Here is an 18,335-nt window from a genome sequence, read left to right on the forward strand (position 1 = left end):
TTTTCCACCCACGGTCGTTGACAGGGCCCTCAACCGTGTCCGGCCCATCTCCCGCGCATCCGCCCTCACGCCTTCTCCTCCCTCCCTGAAACATGATAGAGTCCCCCTTGTCCTCACTTATCACCCCACCAGCCTCCGCATTCAAAAGATCATCCTCCGCCATTTCCGCCAACTCCAGCATGATGCCACCACCAAACACATCTTCCCTTCACCCTCCCTGTCGGCATTCCGTAGCGATCGTTCCCTCCGGGACACCCTGGTCCACTCCTCCATCACCCCCTACTCCTCAACCCCCACCTATGACACCTCTCCATGCCCACGCAAAAGATGTAACACCTGCCCCTTCACTTCCTCTCTCCTCACCATCCAAGGGCCCAAACACTCCTTTCAAGTGAAGCAGCATTTCACTTGCATTTCCCCCAACTTAGTCTACTGTATTCGTTGTTCCCAATGCGGTCTGCTCTACATTGGAGAGACCAAACGTGAACTGGGTGACTGCTTTGCAGAACACCTGCGGTCTGTCCGCAAGAATGACCCAAACCTCCCTGTCGCTTGCCATTTTAACACTCCACCCTGCTCTCTTGCCCACATGTCTGTCCTTGGCCTGCTGCATTGTTCCAGTGAAGCCCAACACAAACTGGAGGAACAGCACCTCATCTTCCAACTAGGCACTTTACAGCCTTCCGGACTGAATATTGAATTCAACAACTTTAGGTCTTGAGCTCCCTCCTCCATCCCCACCCCCTTTCTGTTTCTTCCCCCTTCCTTTTTTTTTTCCAATAATTTATATAGATTTTTCTTTTCCCAACTATTTCCATTATTTTTAAATCTTTTATGCCCCCCCCACCCCCACTAGAGCTATACCTTGAGTGCCCTACCATCCATTCTTAATTAGTACATTCGTTTAGATAATATCACCAACTTCAACACCTCTGTGTTCTTTTGTTCTTTTGTCTGTGACATCTTTTGATGATCTTCTCCTAACACTGCTTGCACTGCTTTCTTGTTCCTACAACAACAAACACCCCCTCCACTTCTCTTCCCCACCCCCCCCACCCCCCACCTTAAACCAGCTAATATTTCAACCTTCTTCTTGTAAAGAAAAATCAGTTCTGTTGAAGGGTCATGAGGACTCGAAACGTCAACTCTTTTCTTCTCTGCCGATGCTGCCAGACCTGCTGAGTTTTTCCAGTTAATTCTGTTTTTGCTTGAGAATGTCTGACTCTTGTCTGGCCGAGGGCAGTTCGCTTGCGCTGCGTGATCAGGGTCATATCATACAGATGTAGCCATGAAACTTTAGAAGACCTGATGCTTTGCCCATCTTCAGCACCTGAGCCTTCAGGAGTGGAGCACATCATCAGTGATCACAGATGCTGAAGAGATGGGGACCAGCCCCTCCTTAAAGGTGCTGAGAGCACTCCGAGAGAATGAGAGAACTCTGTGCTCACTATATTCTAGCAGCAATAACAAGCAGGCATCAGTAATGTCTCCAGGGATTGTGAGGCCGGACCATCACTTTGGTCTGAAGGCTGCACAGAGCACAGGGAAAAGGCCCTGGACTGAGACACCTGCCTTTATCTTGTGCAGAAAGGTTACACATTGAGTGACAAGAACACTGCTTGTCGGAACAAGGAGCCATAGGCAGGGAGACATTCTTGAGAGTTTATTGACAATAGCGAACAGCATGTAGCAGTGATTAACACCCATGCCCAGACTGTGCAACTAACTCCCCTCAACTGTCCTAACCCTGCCGCTACGTCTTGGTGCTCCCCGGACATCCACAGGAGGCTGTCTGTGATGACTTTGGCGTATGTCCTCTGGACGGCTGAGGCTTGGAGGGCCCCGGCCTGCTTACAGGGTCCTGCTGTGTAGCAGTGGCACCCTTCTTGGCCTGTGGAGCTACAGCTGCTGAAGTCACAGAAAGAGGGGCGTCAGATGGGCCGGACACTTTTGGAGTCACCTGGATGGATGAGCCCGGTGTGTGCACCAGCGGATTCTTCTCCCTAAGGGTCCCCAGGTCGAATCCATGAGGAGCAGGGGTAGCTGGAGTGAGATCGAGCTGCCCAGCACCCCTCTCGCATACTCACTGTTGGAGGCCAACTATGGCATCAGCGATGGAGTTGAGCCCACACAGCAGTGCAGGAGCGAATTCTTGGACCAAGGCCTCCATGGTGGCCCCCATCCTGCTAGTGTTGACCTTGGTGCGTTGGCATGCCGGCACTATCACCTCAGACTGAATGTGGGTGAACTCCTCCATTGTGCCTTGCAATCTGAGGAGTGCAGTGGACATTTCTTCCTGATGTTCCCGAGCTTGCCTTTTGCAGCTCCAGCAACATGTACCAGTCCAGAGGCTTGTCATCTGATTTGGATTCAGCAAATTTCTGGCCTCCAGCAGTCCTCCGAGTGCAGGACACTAGGGAAGTCCCTGCCACTGCCTGCAATGGAACAGACTGTGCTCACCAAATTGTGATCCCAGGGCTGCTCTAAAGCTAGGCCTCACAGAGGCGTGTGTCACTGTGCTGGTGGAGGGTGTGGGTGAGCACTGCGACGGGACTTCAGGGAGGGTGCCTCTGGATTCCTCTCCAGAGGTTTATTCGGGGCTTGATTGGAGGCTGTGGGACATGGACTCTGTTGGCTGTTTGGCAGATGTGTCTGCAAAAGCAAGAAGAGATAATTAGTGCACGGCAGTGGTCTGTGCAAGAGGACACATCACTCACAGCTTGGTTGTCTGATGGATGTTGCACTGCTGGATCCTCACTTGGTGGAGCAGTGCCAACCTCACCGTCAGCACAGGACCGGCCCAGATCCTTGCTGGCCAGCTGGATGGCTCTGTTTTCAAAGTCCGTGAGGATCTTGATTTCGGGCATTCCGCCACAGGCCTGCGACCTCTCCCTCTTGTTGTGTGTCAGCTTGTCCTGCATGCATAGAGATGGAGAAAGTGTAAGCAGGAAGCCTGCCTGGCCAGATGACTATTGTGCCTGGCCTGTGTAGATGGTGAGTGGTCCCATGGACGGGATGAGGACAATGACAGTGAGTGTGAGAGAGTGAATTGTGATGTCCTTTGAACTGGCAGTGAGTGAGGGCCCTGTGGATGTGTGATGGGCTTGTGGAGTGTGTGAGTTGAGAGTGATGCAAAGAGTGACTTACCCTGGCAGAACTGAGGAGATCATTCACCCTCTTGTGGCACTGGGTGGCTGTCCTCTTCTGAAGGGCATTGGCGCTGACCACCACTGCCACCTCCCAAGCTGGATTGGTCACGATGCCCATCCTGCTGCCAGAGAGAGGGTACAGGACATCCCGACCGGTCTCCACGGCATCCAGCAATCACACAAGGGGCCCGTCATTAAACTGGGGGGCTGCAGTCTTTTTGCCTTTGAGGGCTATGTCTCTCAGACAGCAGTGGTGAGCTGGAAGCAATGAGCACTATGCTAATGGCTGGTCTTTAAACATGGTGCCGTCAGCAGGCAGCATGCTGTTTTACCTGCCCACCATTGCAGTGAGAGCAAATTTGGGAAAACTCCGTGCACACTTTTTCACCATCATTTCAATTATATAAATTGAAAATGTCTCCACTGCCTGCACATGAATCAATGGTTCCTAATCTTCATTTTCAGAGGACTGTTGCACTAAGATCTAGGTCCCCAGGCTCATCCTCTGATAACGAGCAATGTCAGTACAGAGCAGTGGGAGTTAACTTGGTACTTTAATCTCAGTGTACAATCCTATGAAGTGCCTTGGGATGTTGTATTACTTACAAGCACTATATCAATACAAGTTGTTGTTTTGTTTAATCTTTCCAGAGGTTCCTATTTGTGTTAAGTCAATTTCCCTGATATCCAGCTCAAAAAATGTGAAGTGTCTATCTTTTGTACAGGATACACATTGCAAACAGTACCTTGACTTACTTTGAACACCTTTTTACTTTTGAATTATAGTCACTGTTTTGCTTTCAAACATGTCAACCAATTTGAACATAGCCAAGTCCCACAAACAACAATGAAATGACCTGACAAACCGTTTAATGTAATTTTGGCGAATTTAACATAGGCCAGGAAATTGGGAGAGCTTCCCGGCTAGTCTTGGGATAGTGACATAGGATCTTTTATGTCCAGCTGCACAGGCAGATGGGACCTTGGTTTAATGTCTCATTTGAAAGACTGCACCTCTGTTGGTGCAACAGCACTTCAGTACTGAGGTGTCAGCTTAGATTATGTACTCAATTCCAGGAATGGAACTTGAGCCCATCACCTCCTGACTCAAAGCCAAGTTTGACACATTCCATTTTGTAATGAAGCTCAGGCCCTACTATCATGCTGCCTTCAATTTTATCATGTGGCACTACTTTATAAATGTAAGAGGAATCAACAGCATGAGAAAACCAAACTCCTTATTATGCATCACTTTAGATAAACAAAACAGAGACAAGGAAAAATTCTGTTTCTTGTGGTGGCATTTTTGACAAAATCTTTGCAAATTATTTTGTCTAGTAGTTCTATTTGTTCCATCATGTTCGGTGGTGATGACAGCCGCAAGAGTCCAACGAATATTATGCCCATGCAATTGCAACAGCATTGGCTTTTGAAACTGCTAGTAGAGTTGAACTTAACTTTTCTTGTATCAGTCTGTACTTCACATGAAGATAGCGCAGCTGTTGAGTTTTTCTTTCACCCCCCCCCCCATCTATTTATTATAACATTAAAAATATCAGGGATGAGAAAAAGCCATTCAACACATCAAAGTTCATTCCTGTGGCCAGTGAACCAACATAAATTGCTGCTATATCCCATTTGATCCAAAAGCTGGCTATGGTTGCAACATTTGCCATGTTCAACTTAAAATCCCATTTACTTACTTATTTTGTAAATGAACAGCAAGCAAAAAATGTACTTAAAGAATTACTGTAGATTTACAGAGCGTAGAAATAACTTAAAATGTACTACTTTCACCAAGCTTTTGGTCACCTGTCCTAAAATCTCTTAATGTGGCTTAGTGTTAAGTTCTGTCTGATAACGCCCTTGTGAAGTGCCTTGGGGCATTTTTACTATTTTAAAGGCACTATATAAATACAAGTTGTTCTTATGAATCCACTGCGTATATGTTATTTGCATGAAGCTGATGCCTTGTGTGAATACCAAGTAAGATATTTAACAACTTGCCTCATCTTGTGTTAAGAACTTTTCAACCAAGGTTATGGGGACTGAGGCAAGATACACTTTCACAGCAGCTGTTATGTAAAGAACCACTTTGTATGCCTTTTATGCATAAGAAAAATGCCAACACCATCAAATGCTCCACAAACATGTACACACCCTGATCCGGGAACATTTAATGGGAAATTATAGAAACAACTGGGAGAACTACTGTCAATACTGGCTCAAATACTCCAAAAATGTGTTCTGTTCTTCAGTTTACTGATTTCACTTACCTTATTAAAAACAATATTTGCAAAATATTTTAATATACATAAGCCCACCCATGAGCAATGCTCACAGGGGGCATATATTGAAATAGGGCTACAGCACTATAGAACTGGTTCCCTGACTTATGCTTTCTTCAAGCACGGCCCCTTTCTGGAAGCACCAGATTAGTAAATTTACCCTTTTGTTTCAAGCAGCTAACCATCACAAACAAATAAATTGCAAGCTGAATCTGAAAAACTGAGAAATGTTAAAGAGAAAAACAGTTAATAGTTAACACTTTGTAAAAAAATTACAATAGACATAGTACATACTAAACAAAAACAGAATTACCTGGAAAAACTCAGCAGGTCTGGCAGCATCGGCGGAGAAGAAAAGGGTTGACGTTTCGAGTCCTCATGACCCTTCAGAAGGGTCATGAGGAATTGAAGCGTCAACCCTTTTCTTCTCCGCCGATGCTGCCAGACCTGCTGAGTTTTTCCAGGTAATTCTGTTTTTGTTTTGGATTTCCAGCATCTGCAGTTTTTTGTTTTTATCTCTAGTACATACTAAAACAGTTTTTTAAACTGTAACTCCAACTCTGTCTTGACAGCACTGTGGGTGTACCTTCACCAGATGGACTGCAGTGGTTCAAGAAGACAGTTCACCACCACTTTCTTCAAGGCAATTAGGATGGGCAGTAAATGTTGGCATTGCCAGTGATACTCAGATTATCTTTTCAATGCCTTGTTCCTTCTCACTTATACTAACTTCCTGTGGTTCACATAGTCTTTTCCAACTAACTGTAAGGAGCATTCTATCATCAAGGGAGCAATATATGGGATGGATCAGATCAGTGAAGAACTTTTAGATTCTACTATTTACTTTTGACTCCTCCAGAAATAAGTTATGATTTTTTTTGTTACAATTGGGCATGGGGAGACTTGAAGCTGAACGCTAAGGATTACATGGGTTTCAGGTAAAGTTTCTGTCTAATGTATAAAGAACCTGGCGACAATCGAAGAAGGGTGAGCAAAGCTTGAAAAAGGTTTAAACGCTTAAAATCTATGGCGCAGGAAGCATGGAGAGAAATTACATTTTAATGAGTGCAGGTTGATACACCCTGCAGCCTGGGTCTGAGTTCAGCGCCATTACATATAGTGAACGCATGGCATCAGTTGTAAAAGAAAACAAATTGGCTACTCAAAACAATTCCCCAAAGGGAGGAAAGCAGTGAACTGACCAGCAGTGTACTTCCAGTGACCATTTTCACAATTTTGTGAAGTTTAGGAATGGCTACCAAAGAGGGTCAGTGACTGCAGCGGGGATCAGCGAAAAGCCTAATCAGCATCGGAAACTTCATTACTGCAATAAAAGTTTAAAAATTCCAGGCAAACCTCCTAATAGCTTCAAACAGCTATTGATTCCAAATTCACCTTGCCAGGCTGATTTGGGCATATGGAAGAGCACAGAATTGGGCACTAAGGAGGAGGAGACTCTTAAGATTCATTATTACATCCAGATTAAACAATAAGTCAGAGGCTGAGCAAGTCAGTACATTACTTGGAGCAATTGCTGATGATGTGATAGCAAGACAAGGTATAAATTAAATATCAGACAAATTCAAAGAGTTCTTGAAAGTTTTTAATACTGTTAATAAGTTTTTAATAAACTGCGGAGTAACAAGATATTTGAAAGAACCCAGTTTAACAAAAGGGTTCAGGAACCTGGTGAACCCGTCAATACCTTTATCAATGACCTGCATTGACAGGCTGAAGGTTGTGAATATGGTGATCTCAAATCTGAGCTTATATGAGACCATATCATAGTTGGGGTAACCGATGGCACCCTTTCTGACCAACTGCAATCCATAAAAGACATAACTTTGTAAAAGACAATACAGCTAGTCAGACAATTAGAGGTCCATCAGCAAAATAGAGCCATACTAAGAAGGGAAGATAAACCATGGCTCAGAAAGCCCCCAATGTCAATACAACTTATTAGACAAGAGAATGCCAAAGACACTCTGGGGCAAAAAAGACCTTATGAAACAAAAGCTCAAGATGCCAGTAAGCCATGCCAGTGCTGTGGTGCCAAAAAGCCCCATAGGCATGAACAATGTCCTGCAAGCACTGCAGAATGCTTTCATTGTAAAAAGTTGGGATACTTTGGAAAGATGTGCAGAACTAAAACCTCTAGGTACACAGAGGATCACGAGAGAATCTTCGCACATATGGCCATCAATGAAATTGAGGAGTCTCACCAAAAAGAGGAACAATGCTTCTTAGGCAAGATCAAAGATTCTTTCTGGAATGTGGACATTTGTGTCAATGGACACATCACTAATTTCAAATTAGATATAGGAGCAAGTGTAACAGTCCTGTCCGATAAAGAACCATGGCTAGCTTGGTTCTTTCAAATATCTTGCTACTCCGCAGGTTAAAATAATTATTAAAAGCTTTTAAGACCTCTTTGAATTTGTTTGATATTTAGTTTATGCCTTGTCTTGCTATCACATCATCAGCTTACGGTTGAGGATAACTGAAACACTGTTATATGGTCCAGGAGGGATCAAACTACCAGTCATAGGCACATTCAATATGGGAACAAACAGATACTGGAAACATTATATATGCTTTACAACTAAGAATTCTGTCTTCAAAGTTGAAATGCCTGTGTCGACCTCAATCTCATCAAAACAGTAGAAGATGTCAACGTACTGACATCATCAGTAATGCTAAGTCGAAGCCCCTGAAACCGTCCAACTGCTCTGATGACCTTGACTGGGACTTCAGTGCTGATGTCTCGACACGCTTCCATGAGGCTGAAAATCCAGCCTTTTTCCAAGAGGATGTCCAAGGATTGGAAAATAAACGTTCTTCCTGAAGTGGTACCAACCCATTTGGTCCAACGAGTACTTGAGTGCAACCATGACCCTTCATCACTTGGTGCATCGACAGAGAGAGTGGAAGACAAAACCCAGGTGATAGGATACGCTGGTACAATGCCACATTCATCTGACAGTAAGTTCATCCACATCTATCCATCACCAAAAGTGGTAGCCCAGGGTGTGCACAGTCAAACAAGTCCAGAACCAGAGACAGAACCAAACCAGGCAATGTCCACCTCTTCCACGTTGGAGGACACTGGCCTTCCTGCCACACTGGGGTTGCTGAGTTTGAGGGACAGCAAGATGTTAATCAAGTGCCCTCCTCACAGCTTCCTGTCTTGTCTACACAATTATCTCTGGAAGCAGCAACGCAGGATTCCCCAAAACCTCACGGACCAGAGGCTAGAAGTAATCATTGCTCCAGAGGTTAAGAATGGCGGACAAAACCATCGAAAGGAACCAGGGTCAACTCAACAAAAAAGGATAAGGAAAATAGTCAATGTAAAGAAAGAGATAAACCCACAAATCTGATCATGAGAGAGAAATAATGGATCGAGAGGTACAACAGCAAAGAGAGGAAGAAGAGGATCAAATTTAGATCTAGGTAAGAAAACATTCCATTATACATTTGGGAGGACAAGATATTGAGAGTCAAGGAGATTATGCACCAGATTATGCGACTCTTACCGAAGACCAGCCAAATGAAAGCAAAGAAATCCAAGGGGAGACTACTGATCTTCCAAGTCTCACAAGGACATGATCAGGAAGTGTTGTGAAACCTCCAGACTGATTAAACCTATGAAGCCTGAGACTTGTGGGGAGATCAGGTAGTATGTAAATATAAATGTAAATTATATTTTGACAAAGACTTGGGGAGGGATGTAGTATTAGGATGTTCAGGGCTGAAAGAGTTAATGTGTGGGACTGGAGAAATAGTACCGCCCACATGACGTAAGAGAGAATCACATGACTAGGAGTCGAGAAGGAGAAAGCTCATGGCTGAGACTGAGTAATATGTAGTCTTGTATATCTGTAAATAGTCATGTACTTACAGTAAACAGTAATTGTTCAGACATATCTATGTCTCCGCAACTGTTTCTTAGCTAGTACCAACGTAGAACATAAGGCAGTCATGTAAGGATATTCTTATATTTCACTTGTTGTTCTACTGGCATCAGCTGCATATATTTCCTTCCAATATACTGAAGAAAGCTAAGCGACAACATTTTGTGCAGCCTATTTGTCCATTTAGGAATTTGCGGGTTCAAGATTTCTATCAGTACAACTAGTCTTAAGTTTCTGATCAAAAGCTCCTTAAAAGCTTTGATTTATGAAAATGCTAGATTTAAAGTTTACATCATCTAAAGTACAGTCTTATAATTAACTGCTATACACCACAGAATACCCAAGTCACAAAGGCATTAGATCAAGACTCTATGCCTTCTCAGATGGATGGCAAAGATTTCTTGGCAGTGTTTGAAGGGGAGCAAGGTAGTTTTAGTGTCTTGATCGAGGAACAGCAATAAAACAGATTATCAGGTCAAGTATCTCATTGCTATTGTGGAAAGTTGCTCATTGCAAATTGGCAGTCCTATTTCTCTTTATTATATCAATGACTACATTTAAAAAGCACTTAATTGACTGTAAGGCACTTGGCCTGCCCTGAGGTTATGAACGGGACTATTTAAATGCAAGTAATTGCCACCATAGCACCCCAAAGACTTATTCAGATACCCCTACTCTTCCTCATCCACATGCTTCTCCTTAGCAATACTCCTCAGGCATTGGGTCAGCTTTCCCAATGTATGCTGTCAATACCCAGCTCTATTAATACCTTAATTCCACAACTGTGCTGTCTGATGTGTGATCCGGAACTTTATGAAGCTCTACTTAGCGAGGCCAAAGTTTCCATCAGTAACTCCTATCCTCCTTCATAGATACTTGCTCAAATTGAACACAGCAGTGCATACCCTTGTACCCTAGTCTCTTGTGAATCATGAGCTAGGTTGAAATTCATATCCAATTCATCACAATCCTATGGATTTAATAAAGTGTGCAGCTTTAAGAAGCTTGTTTTAGTCAGCAGCCCTACACCCCGAACTGATTCCAGCACTGCTGGATTCATGTCGTTGACAACTCCAGATTCAATTTTTCCAATACTCTTCTCGTGATCTTCAATCTACGTCACCAAGAAACTATCCCACATGAAGTCCTGCCTGGCTCTCATCTTGACATTCCACTCACTTCCTGTTGCTCACTATATTTACTTCAAAATCTTTCTTCTTCTCTTCAAAACTCTTCACGGTATCGCTTCTCTCTACCTCTGTAACCTTCACCAACCCTGCTTATACTTTCTTCTAATCCAACTCTGGTCTACTGTGCATTCCCTGCCGCACTCTGTTATCCATCTTGCTTGCACATTCTGGAATTCTCAATAGACCCAATTCAAATACACTTTTGGCCTCTCTCCCATTTTCCTTCCAACTTCTGCTAAGGTTTTATTCCCAATTGTGAAACACCTTGGAATGTTTTGTAGCATTAAATTAAATTTTAGTTGCTGTGGTTGTTAAAGTGGAATATATAGTATCTAGGTAACATTCATGGAGTTTACAGTGAGATCATTACTAATCTTTGAAAGTTAATGGAAATTCTTCTTTATCAATTGTATAAAGATCATTAAAATATGTTTGTTGACATGCTTCCATTATTGAAAATTAAATATAATCTACCAACTGTACAAAATCTGCATCACTTAATAGGAGCTTCTGTTGGTGGCTAGATTTCTTGAAGTTTTGCGCTGCATTCAAACATTGCTGTCATGATTTATGATGTAATCAATCTTCCCCACCCAACTTAATGATAGTCTGGTTGTACATTACTTTTTGTTCCTCTGTAACTTGAAGCAAAGTAAATCCCAGGATCACTGCAAGTTAGATCTTGTGGTATATATGAGGGAGTTTTATGTCTGTGTTTCTGAGTATGAACAGCTTTGTTCATGCTTGTGGAATGCTTATATAAAAGAAACAAATGAATGACTTGCATTGCTATAGTGCTTTTCACAACCACAGGATGTCTCAAAGCACTTTATAGGCAGTGAAATGTTTTTTTCTGAAGTGTAGTCACTGCTGTGATATAGGAAAAGTGGCAACCAATTTATGCATAGCAAGTTGCTACAAACAGTAGTGTGAAAATGGCCAGATATCCTGTTTTTATGTTATTCATTAAGGAATAAATATTGCCAAGACACTAGGGAATAACCCTCCTGCTCTTAGTCAAAATGGTGCCATGGGATCTTTTACATTTACCTGAGTGGACAGGTGGGGCCTCGGTTTAATGTTTCAGTTGAAAGACAACACCTCGACCAATGCAGCCCTCCCAGCCTTGATTTTCTTTTTGTTCTCAACACCTGGAATGGAACTTGAACCCACAACCTTCTGACTCAGAGCCAAGAACGCCACAAACAGATCCATGGCTGACACTATAATATATAAGAAATTCTTAGATTTGTTTATTTATTAAAGAATAACAGGTCATGGATTATTTATTTATTTATTATTCATTGGAGACATCACTGGCTAGGCCAATGTTTATTGCCTATTCATAATTGCCTTTGAGACCTTTCCAAAAGGAATTTAAGGGTCAACCACAGGGCTGTGGATCTGGAGTCATGTGTAGACCAGACCAGGTAAGGACAGCAGATTTTCTTCCCTAAAGGGCATTAGTGAACTAGATGGGTTTTTTATGACAATCAACAATGGTTTCATAATCATTATTAGACTTTGAATTCCAGATTGAATTCAAATTTCAGCATCTGCCGTAGTGGGACTTGAACCCTGGGTCTCCAGATTGCTACTGCAGTGACAATACCAGTATGCTGTTGCTCCCCCAAATATATTGTAAAACAATTAGACAGACTGTGGGATTAAGATAACATTAGTTAATTGCTCAAGTTTTACTTTGTAGAAAGAAAAATGAAAAGATACACATGCTGGAAATTTGAAATTTAAACAAACAATGCCAAAAACAAACAGTTCTGTCTCCATTGGAAAAGAGAAAATGCAAATTAACAGTTACCTTAACTGCTCGATGGGACAAATGATGCAGCCTTCACCAACTGTTGCATCACTGTGCCTGTTTCTCATATGGTGGACATTTAAGCCTGAAGCTTACAAAGCATCCCCTGCACACAGCCTGCAGAACATAACCCAAAGTATGCTGGACTTATTATAAAAGCCTCCTTCCAGGGCAAGAGAGATGTGATACCCATAATTTACATGCTATACATACATGCTGTCGGCTAAAATGATGCTGCAAGGGACACCTCTTTCTTCCAGCTGGGTCCTTGTAATTAAAAGTACTTTTAGCAAATCTGTTTACAAGCCACTGTTTCTCTACACCAGTCATACGAGAGGGAATGAGAGACATCACAATGTATAAATATCTCCTTGAGAGAGGGGGCTGGAAAACACTAGTCAGATATCTCAGTGAAAAAGAGGGACTGAAAGATACTAGTTACTGTACAGATATCTCTCTAAGAGAGAGGGACTGAGTACTTTTCAAGTGACACCAGAAAACTACTATATCTCAGACAGAAGATTCCACTTTATGAGAAAGAATTGCCATAAATTACTACCTGATTTGTGCCGCAAAACCATTAGCTTTGGAAAAAGAGCACTTTACGCTTAACGTCCCTGTAATTTTCTCTTTCTGTATCAGATTTGGCATTGCATTCACCCTCTCTTAATTCACCCTCCTTCTCAATCCTTTCTCTGTTTATTTCTGAATTCTCAGGTAAAAAAATATACTATTTGTCCTGTTGTTCACCAAGATCACAGATGGCCTGTTTCCCTTGCCACACTGTTACCTCCTCGCATTTCCAGCAAGTTTGTAGGCAATTTAAAAAAAAAATCTAAACATGAAACTGTAGTTTTAACTAATGGGGCAACTGCATGATACCACTCTTACATTGTCAATACCACAGTTCACTAATATAAATAAAATGCGTTACAAACTGTTGGGCATGAATAATTTTTAAACACATTCTGTTCTGAAAATAACAATATGCAGTTGCATGAATTGCTTTGACTAGTCTTGTGACATTTTGAAGGAGTTCAATTGCCTTCAACTAATGATATTCCTATTAAAAACAAATTGAGATTAATTTGTTTATATCAACAACATATGGCATAAGCATTCAGTATTTGCCCAGTATTTTTCATAGTGCATTTTTAGACACAATACTTTAAATCTGCATTGTTATTAGTTAAAGCTGTTCTGCAGGTACGGTGTAACAACTGTAACTTACATTTATATAGCATCATTAATGTAGTAAAGTATCCCAAGGTGCTTCACAGGAGCGTAATCAGACAAAATGTGTATCAAGCCACATGAGGAGACATTAGTACGGATGATCAAACATTTGAACAAAGAGGTAAATTTTAAGCAGTGCCTTGAAAGAGGACAAAGAGACAGAAAGACAACAAGGTTGGTGGCAGTGGGGGTGAGGGGGTGGGGGGGAGAGAGAAAATCAGAGTTCTAAGAAGATTATGCCAGGCCTGCAAATCCAATTCCTGTATGGGATTGCCATTCACTCCCCTGACTTCCCGCCTGGAGTTAAAATCTGCCTGCTAGTCTCTGATTTTGAGTTGATGCTTATTTAAAAAGAATGGATGATGCCAAATTTAATCATCATTACTTTTATATCCACACAGGAATAGATCAAGGGAAACAGCAGATCTTCTCTCATGGATAACAAAGCTGGAGTGTGCACATGAAGAGGGAGAATCCAGGTAAGTGCTGTTGGCTTGCATTTGCTGTTGTGCAATACTGCTATTAGGTCCAGAAGGTAATTTCAGCTGCTGATATTCTTTATATTATCACAGACATCACAAAGAAATGAAAGAAAAAGAGGAAAAATGGCAGCTTTGTGAAAAAAAGTGTAAGAGTTTAGAAGAACAGTTAGAAGCGAAAGTGTGTAAGGAATCAGAAATACAAAACCAATCATCACATTCACGAAATGAATTGCTGACTCTAAAAACTGCCCTAAGTCAGGCAGAAGAGAAGTTAGCTGCATTGAAACAAGAAAGGTAAGTCAGATGATGTTGCTGTTCCAAAAGAACATTTGAAATGAAAAATGAGCGTTCAGATCATGACCTGTCACTTTACCCATCAAAATAACCTCAATCGTGGTGTCTCCCCTCCTCTGTTAACACCCCTGTAATGTCATCCATGGGATTCTAACATCTATTCAATTTTCCATTCATCTACCTACCTACTTATTGTAAAACTTCCTACAGAGACCACAAAACAGATTTAAATTTCCCCTACAGAGGCCACAAAAATGGCATTGCCTATATTTCAGCAACAATTTTCATCTTGGAGGTGGGAATCGTGAGTTAGGCCATTCCTGATGTTGCAATCCTGCCTTCTGCTTGGCAGTGCCCGCCCTCACCATATTCGTGGCAGGCATGGGCTGGAGTTGGCGCCAGCACCTCCTGAAGCAGGCCCAAGGCACAAACAGAAGTTGACAGATGCCGAGACAGGCAGGTTAAGGCTCACATCCATACACTGGAACATCAACCCAGCTCTGAAGATGAGTGTAAGGCCTCGTAACCTTCACTCCACATCCCCCCTCAGCCTCCATATGCCCCCTCAACCTCATAGACTCCAATACGCCCATATACCCCCCACCTGCATACCCCTCGTTTCTCCTATATACACACATCCCCATGCCCCCTCTATACCGATTCACCCCCTCACCCACATGCCCACCATATCAGCCCTCAAACCACCCCCCCCCTGCCTAATCACCCTGTATCCACCATGTACAGAACTCACTGGGAAGTCATTGAGATGCTCATAAAACTGGGAACATTTACAGTAATTCATAAACTACTCCAAAAAGCCACTATCCTCTTAGGGGCTTATAAACCTATCAATATAAATAAACTCTCATCCCCTTGACAGCCGTGTCAACAATCCCTGTTGAGCTGAATTAAATAGTCAGTTTAAAGCTCAGCCAAGCATTCATAATGAGATTCTATTGCATGACTGTATCAACAACCAGCTCTGAGCCAAATTCATTAGTGGGTTTGGAACTCAGCAAACCATTCACATTGAAGTTTCATTGCACATGTGTCAACAAAACCTCCAGAACTGAATACATTAAAGCCTTTGAAATTATAAGAATAGTCCAGCCACCTGTTCAAGCTTTGAAACAGTGAAACAGATGTGTGAGCTGAAATTAAATGGAAATATCAAAGCACAGCGGACAATTGCCACAGTAAAAATCTGAATTTCAATATTGTTATTAAATAATGCAAAACAGTACTTTATCCAATGGATAATATACTCTAATGCAACTGAAGACTTCTACTTTCACAATGCTGATCAATGTAATGGTTACTTACCCTTTAAGAACAAAGCCCTTTCATCAATCATTGCACTGAAAACACATTTAACATAACATACAGCATTTAATTATGACTCGTGAAGTTGTTAACACTTTTTGAACTTACCTGTCCAAAGGTTCCCAACTCCAGATCAGGGTTCCTCAATTGTTCACGACACCAATGATGTGAACTACATTGCCTTTAAAAGCCAGCACAATTCCATCAAAATTGCAGAGGGTCTGAAATGCCCACCTCCGCAATGAAACCAGCAATGTCAGGACTGCTGCGTATGGGCTTGCGACTCATACCCTTATCCTGTGACCTTCAAGATTTTTAGCAATGGAAATGGGCATGGGAATCTTGGAATGGGATACTTCCCACTATTTTTAAAGCCTAATTGATTTGGGTTGGCCCCGTTTCAGGGTGGGAAAATCCAGCCCAAGGGGTCTAGTGGTACCAGTAACCACAGGCTGCAGTATTTAAATGGCCACAGAAGGCTGTTGTGCCTCTTCACAACAAGAGTAGTGAAGTCTGACATGAACCACTTGGTAACAGTAGAGTACTTTTATTTGAAACAAGAAACAAGTCAGGCACAGTACACCAAACGTCAATCTAATGCTAAGAAACAAAGAAAAAGCTCACCAGGGTTGTTTTTGGGATAAAGTAGTCCTCTGGCATCTGTGTAGTTATCTCAGCCTGTGGTTCCTTTATTACACCTTTTCTCTACTCTAGCACAAAGCATGTGCTAATTTTTGCAATAGAAAATGATGGCTGATGATTGATCGGCATTAATCCATACAAGCTGCTTCTCCATATCTCTAATCTAGAAGGGGCCAAGAGAAGGATGTAAATGATAGGACCTTGGTCTGGTACCGTTCATATTTTCAGTGGTTACTTCAGGTCAACTTTTGTGCCTTTGTTGGGTTTTTTGATCAACTCTTTCTCTTTTTGATAAACTTTGTCATGTATCCATGTCTGTTCTCAGACATGAGCTTATGTCAAAACATTATCTTTGCCAAGGCCATGCTTTGCATCTATATGTTTATCTCTTTCTGGGAAGATGAAGTTAGTCTTGTTCACCTGTCATTTTCTCAAGCACCAGAAAAGTTTCAAAAATATATACTATGCTATCAAAGTACCTTATTGATCATTGATTATAAGTTTCTAGGTTTAATCTCAAGTTGCAAACTATACAATTTCCTGTTTAACGCATTGAATAACTAATGTAAAGTAGACATTTCGAGATTGTCTGTCTTTCTAGGGTAGAGAGCTGAATTTTAAATGAACCTCAGCCTCCTTTCACTATGATCAATTGCAACAATTGCATATAACACATATTTATATTTTCTGTTATACAATTTTTAAAAAATGCTTTTGTGTAAACCTAGGGTTACTCTTAACCAAAGTCAAATTTATTCAAATTGATTAATTTATAAATATATGCTACAAGTTTTTTGCAATTGTTTGTGTTATATGTAAATGTGTTCTACCTCAAACAAATTTCTTCTAACCGATTGGATGATACACAAATTTATTATTTGGGATTCAATCATTTTTTTTTAGAAGAGTAGAAAATGAGCCAAGTGCACCAATCGATTCTAAAAAAATCCAGATTATTTTGTTTGCCTCTTTTCTTTCAGTAGCTAAAATTTCTAATGTGTCAAACCCAGCAAGCCAGCAGTGACAGGAGTTTGAGAGGCTTTTTAAAGTAATTTCCCCTTGTTAAGCTTAAAGAAACATTATTTTTAATGAAGGAAAATGAATTGAGGAATTTGCAAAACTACTTACAGAGAAGTGAGTAACTTAATGACAGGTAATTGTGGGGTATGAACAGTTGTCTGAATCACTTGAAATAACAGGCCTATACTGCCTTCTAAGCGATGTTTAAATAATTGATGCTCCAAAGAAGATTTAAGTAAAATAAAAGCACACTAACATGATTAAGGTAAAAATTGAAGGAAATATGTCATATAACATATTTTTCACATGACATCATGACTAACTGAAAACCTGGGAAGTGGCATGACTGGTATGGAGCTCTCTGCCTGTTTCTCCTTCACTCTCCTGGATTACATCAGTTTCCACATTAACATTGGGAGAAAATCAGCCCTATAATGTTGTGAGGATGAAAAAGAAAATTTGCAGTTATATAGCATCTTTTGAAACCTCAGCATGTCCCAAAGCCAAAAATATATTTTGAAATGTACTTGTAATGTAGGAAATGCAGCAGCCAATTTGCACACATCAACATCCCACAAACACAAATATGAATAATATATGTTTTAAGTGTTGGTTGAGGGATCAGTATTGGCCAATACACTTGGGAGAGGTCCCATGTTTTCTTTGAAATAGTGTCATGGGAGCTTTTGCACCTATCTGAGAGGGCAAAATGGGACCTTGATTTAATGTCTCATCAAAAATACAGAATTTCTGACAGTGCAGTATTCCCTTAGTACTGCACTGGAAAGTCAACCTAGTTTTTGTGTTCAAGTTCTTAGAGAAGAACATGAAAGCACAACCTTCTGATCCAGAGCTTTGATTGCTACCATCAAAATTGGACACACAGATCTTTGTTTTTAGCACTACTCATGCTATAACATTCTACAGCCCCCTTGCTCATAATTGCTTATATTGATGTGAACATGATTTCTTCAATAC

At 41.5% G+C, this 18,335-nt stretch overlaps 1 protein-coding gene across 1 annotated transcript in view; it reads left to right on the plus strand.

The window, feature by feature from the left end:
* The window catches only part of lekr1 (leucine, glutamate and lysine rich 1), a 277,802-nt gene that overhangs the window by 190,430 nt on the left and 69,037 nt on the right, over positions 1–18,335 (plus strand). Inside the window, exons 8-9 of the mRNA XM_041205252.1 lie at positions 13,998–14,075; positions 14,169–14,372. Of these exons, the coding sequence (XP_041061186.1) occupies positions 13,998–14,075; positions 14,169–14,372 (282 nt within the window). The remainder of the gene's footprint in view (positions 1–13,997; positions 14,076–14,168; positions 14,373–18,335) is intronic.

This window comes from Carcharodon carcharias, chromosome 2 (genome assembly GCF_017639515.1).
Source record: "Carcharodon carcharias isolate sCarCar2 chromosome 2, sCarCar2.pri, whole genome shotgun sequence".
Taxonomy (NCBI): Eukaryota; Metazoa; Chordata; class Chondrichthyes; order Lamniformes; family Lamnidae; genus Carcharodon; species Carcharodon carcharias.